The sequence below is a fragment of the Trichosurus vulpecula genome, chromosome 7 (assembly GCF_011100635.1).
Source record: "Trichosurus vulpecula isolate mTriVul1 chromosome 7, mTriVul1.pri, whole genome shotgun sequence".
Classification (NCBI taxonomy): domain Eukaryota; kingdom Metazoa; phylum Chordata; class Mammalia; order Diprotodontia; family Phalangeridae; genus Trichosurus; species Trichosurus vulpecula.
In genome coordinates, this window is record NC_050579.1 from 165,046,903 (window position 1) to 165,050,242 (window position 3,340).

Consider the following 3,340-nt stretch of genomic DNA (forward strand, 5'->3'; position numbering starts at 1 on the left):
AGCAAATGTTCGAAGAGTCATAAGTATGCCCAGCCTAGATCTATCCCCAAAATAGGGCTTTGGGAGGAATACACCAATGAGAGAAGGAGGCTGACATAGCAAAGGTATTTATTAGGTTGAAAAGACCCCAGGTACTGAGAGAAATTCCAGAGTAATAAGGTGTTTAGGACAATGTGTGGACATAGTAAGTACTTAATAAACATTCTGTCATTGATTGGCCGATTGAAGGAGATAAGATTAATTTTGACTAATGATTAGGATTTCAAAGGGAATATAAGATGCAAGACTGGGAAAGGGAGCATTTTAGGATCAGGGAACAGAATATGCCAACACATGCAAAAAATGATATTCAAAGAAAAAAAATATTGGTTGGTTAAGACACTTTGTATCCTACTTTATTCTCACGTCTTGCTATTATTATTTTTTTGTTTTTTTTTCTCAAAACATTTTCCACATACTTGTGGTTTCATGGAGGTAAAATATACTATCCTAAATTGTACCAGTGAAACACAGACCTGAAAAAGTCCTAACAAATTGCTCACACTTCATGCCTGAGTCTAGCATCACAATGAGTACCTATGGTCCAAAGACTAGTTCGTCTACATTTAGAAAACAAATGAAAGCTCAACTACTGACTAGCAGAGCTTGTGTGTTCGTTTTTTTTCAGCCACTGAAGTTCATGAAAACAATCAACCCTGGTGTACGGAAGCTGAGGCTTGCATAAATGACAGGATAACCCAAATATTTTGAAATTTCCAATCCCAGGATTATTGATGATAACTTGCATTAAATTGAGTTGCTACAAATGTATGATACACATATATTGTTTTTTTTTATTTTCAACTATTTTCAAGAATAGAAGCAAAATGTTATGAGAGCACAATTCTTTCTTAATTTAGAGATTCAAGCCTCATTCCAATATCAGTATTTAAATTTTATGACCTAAACACTATACTACTATGAGACTTGGAATTATTTTGGGAAACATGGCAGAAACCACAACCTTCTCAAAATTCTATGTTGACAGGGATCCAGGATGGCAGAGTAAGAAGCAAGTCATTCTCACTCTTCCTTATTGACCTCTTAAAGCCCAGAAAACATCACCCCCAGAAAACCCTGGTACAGCCAAGGCAGCAGAAGGATGAAGTATAGCAGTCTTGTAGCTTGGGAAGCTTGGGCAATTAACAAGAAAGGTCCTTATCACTCTGTTGGAGGCGGAGCCCTACAGGATGAGAAGGACTCCAACAAGCCAGTGGCAAGCCACACCTCAGCAAATCAGGGGAGATCTTTTGTCTCAGGTTAGGGGAGCAGGAAAGCACCCACACAAGGAACACCCAAGTGCATTTGCACAGGCAGGGGAACCAGTAGACTCCAGCTCAGAAAACTACCATGTGCACAGGGGGACAGGCATTCTCCAGCAGCAAAACTTCTTGGTGCTTCAGCACAACTCCAGGAAACATAACTCCAGGAGGTACAGATCCAGGAAGGCACATGTCCTCCACTGGACAAATTTTCCAGTGCTTCAAAGAAACCCAGGTTAGCAGGGATCCTTCAGGGGTCAGACCTTGCCCCATCCCAAAGAGCTTCAGTGTTGCTGACCCCAGTTCAGCAACAAGTGAGCTGCCAGACCCCAACAGCCTCCAGTTGTCAGCACCCAAGGGACCAGCACACAAAGCTAGTGATCAGGTCCCAGGCCCCCAGCACAAGAAGCTTGGGTCAGTGCCCCATGTGCTCCAACAGGAGAGCTCAACTTTAAAAGCCAGGAAATGAGCAAACACCACGAGCAAAAAGCAGAAATGGACAATGACCATAGAATCTTACTGTGGGGACAGAGAATATCAAAATGCAAATTCAGAAGAGGGCAACATTGTTAATATACCTATATCCAAAACCTCAAAGGGAACATTAACTGGTCTGAAGCTCAAAAAGCCTTCTTGGAAGAACTCAAGAAGTATTTTAAAAGTCGAATAAGAGAGGTAGAAGAAAAATGGGTAAAGAAATGAGATGTGTTCAAGGGAGAGTCAATAGCTTGGAAAAGGAAGGAAAAAAGTTGACTGTAGAAAACAATTCATTAAAAAGTAGAATTGGAAGGGCATGGGAGGCATGGGGAGATGGGAGATTGAGTGACAGAGAACCCCAGAGTGAACAGAGGCTTTTTCCTCCATCTGGACTCCTGTCAATGCTACCCAGGAAAGGACCAGGGCCATGGAGGAAATGTGCCCATTGGCTCTTTGCTCACTAACCTAGAACTGCTGAAACTAGGAATAATAATATGGAGTTGATAACAGTTGTGTTTGATAACTTGTGCCTAACTTTGAGACTATGGAGTTAGAGACCCTTCAGCCAAGCTTATCTGAAGGGCCTTATGTTAGAGGGAAGAATTAGCCCTGCCCTGCTTGGTTCCAGAAGGAAGGCCTGGGAGTCAGGGCTAGGACTGCAGGAGAGCTGTCTAGATGTCCCCCTGCTGTCCACACCACCGTAGTTAACCAGCCAGGGGCAGAGCCGGGATGCAGACATAGAGGTGGTGGTGATGAGCATCTAATGTGGCCAAGAGTGTGCTGACCATCCAGCTGGTGAAGAACTGCTTTGTGTCCGACTATGACCCCACCGTTGAAGATTCCTGCCATACCCAGTTGGTGGTGGATGGCAAGACCTGCCAGATGGACATCATAGACAGCACGGGCAACGAGGAGCAGCTGGCCCAGCGCCAGGAGTTCATGCACCGCGGGGAGGGCTTCCTCTGCATGTATGCAGTGGACGACATCAAGTCCTTGGTGGATGTGAACATCTTCTGTGACCAGCTGCTCGAGGTGAAGGACGCTGACCGTGCTCCCTTTATCCTTGTGGACAATAAGGCCGACCAGACCGATGGCCTGGCGACCCCGGAGCTGGGTCCGGAAGTGGCCGAGAGCTTCACAGTCCCTTTTGTGGAGACCTCGGCCAAGATTCGGAAAGGTGTGGAACAGGCCTTCCAGGAGATGGTCCGAGAGATGCGGAGGCCCCGCAATGAGGAGCCCAAACGGCAGCCTGATACTGGGCAGAATGGTGGCTGCCGCTGTGCAATCCAGTGAGCAGGTGCCCCACTGCCCCTAAGCCTTCCCCAGGAACACTCCAGCATCCCACGCCTCTCCCCCACCCCTCTCCAGCCTTCCCCAACAACACGCCAGCCTCCCTCGCCCTTCCCCAGCCTCCCCCAGGAACACCCCAGCCTCCAGGCTCCCATCTGGACCCATCCTCCTCCTGGGTGCTCTTCACTGGACTCCTATGCGGTCTTGGCCCTGCTGGGCCTCACCAGGATTTCTCTAGGCACCTCTTGGTGGATTCCTCAGTGTTTTTAGAC

General features: G+C 46.8%; 1 protein-coding gene across 1 annotated transcript; it reads left to right on the forward strand.

Annotated features, from left to right (window-relative positions):
* Positions 1-1,141: 1,141 nt before the first annotated feature.
* On the forward strand, positions 1,142-3,071 carry LOC118857702 (GTPase NRas-like). The gene is made up of 2 exons (XM_036768270.1): positions 1,142-1,298; positions 2,536-3,071. The coding sequence occupies exons 1-2, from the start codon at positions 1,142-1,144 to the stop codon at positions 3,069-3,071; spliced, it is 693 nt and encodes a 230-aa protein (XP_036624165.1).
* The last annotated feature ends 269 nt before the right edge of the window (positions 3,072-3,340 follow it).

Excerpts from the sequence above, each read along its gene's own strand:
- LOC118857702 (XM_036768270.1), top strand. The coding sequence starts at position 1,142 with ATGAAGTATAGCAGTCTTGTAGCTTGGGAAGCTTGGGCAATTAACAAG. Across the intron at positions 1,299-2,535 it reads GGGGAGATCTTTTGTCTCAG|CATCTAATGTGGCCAAGAGT; the intron begins GTTAGGGGAGCA and ends GGTGGTGATGAG.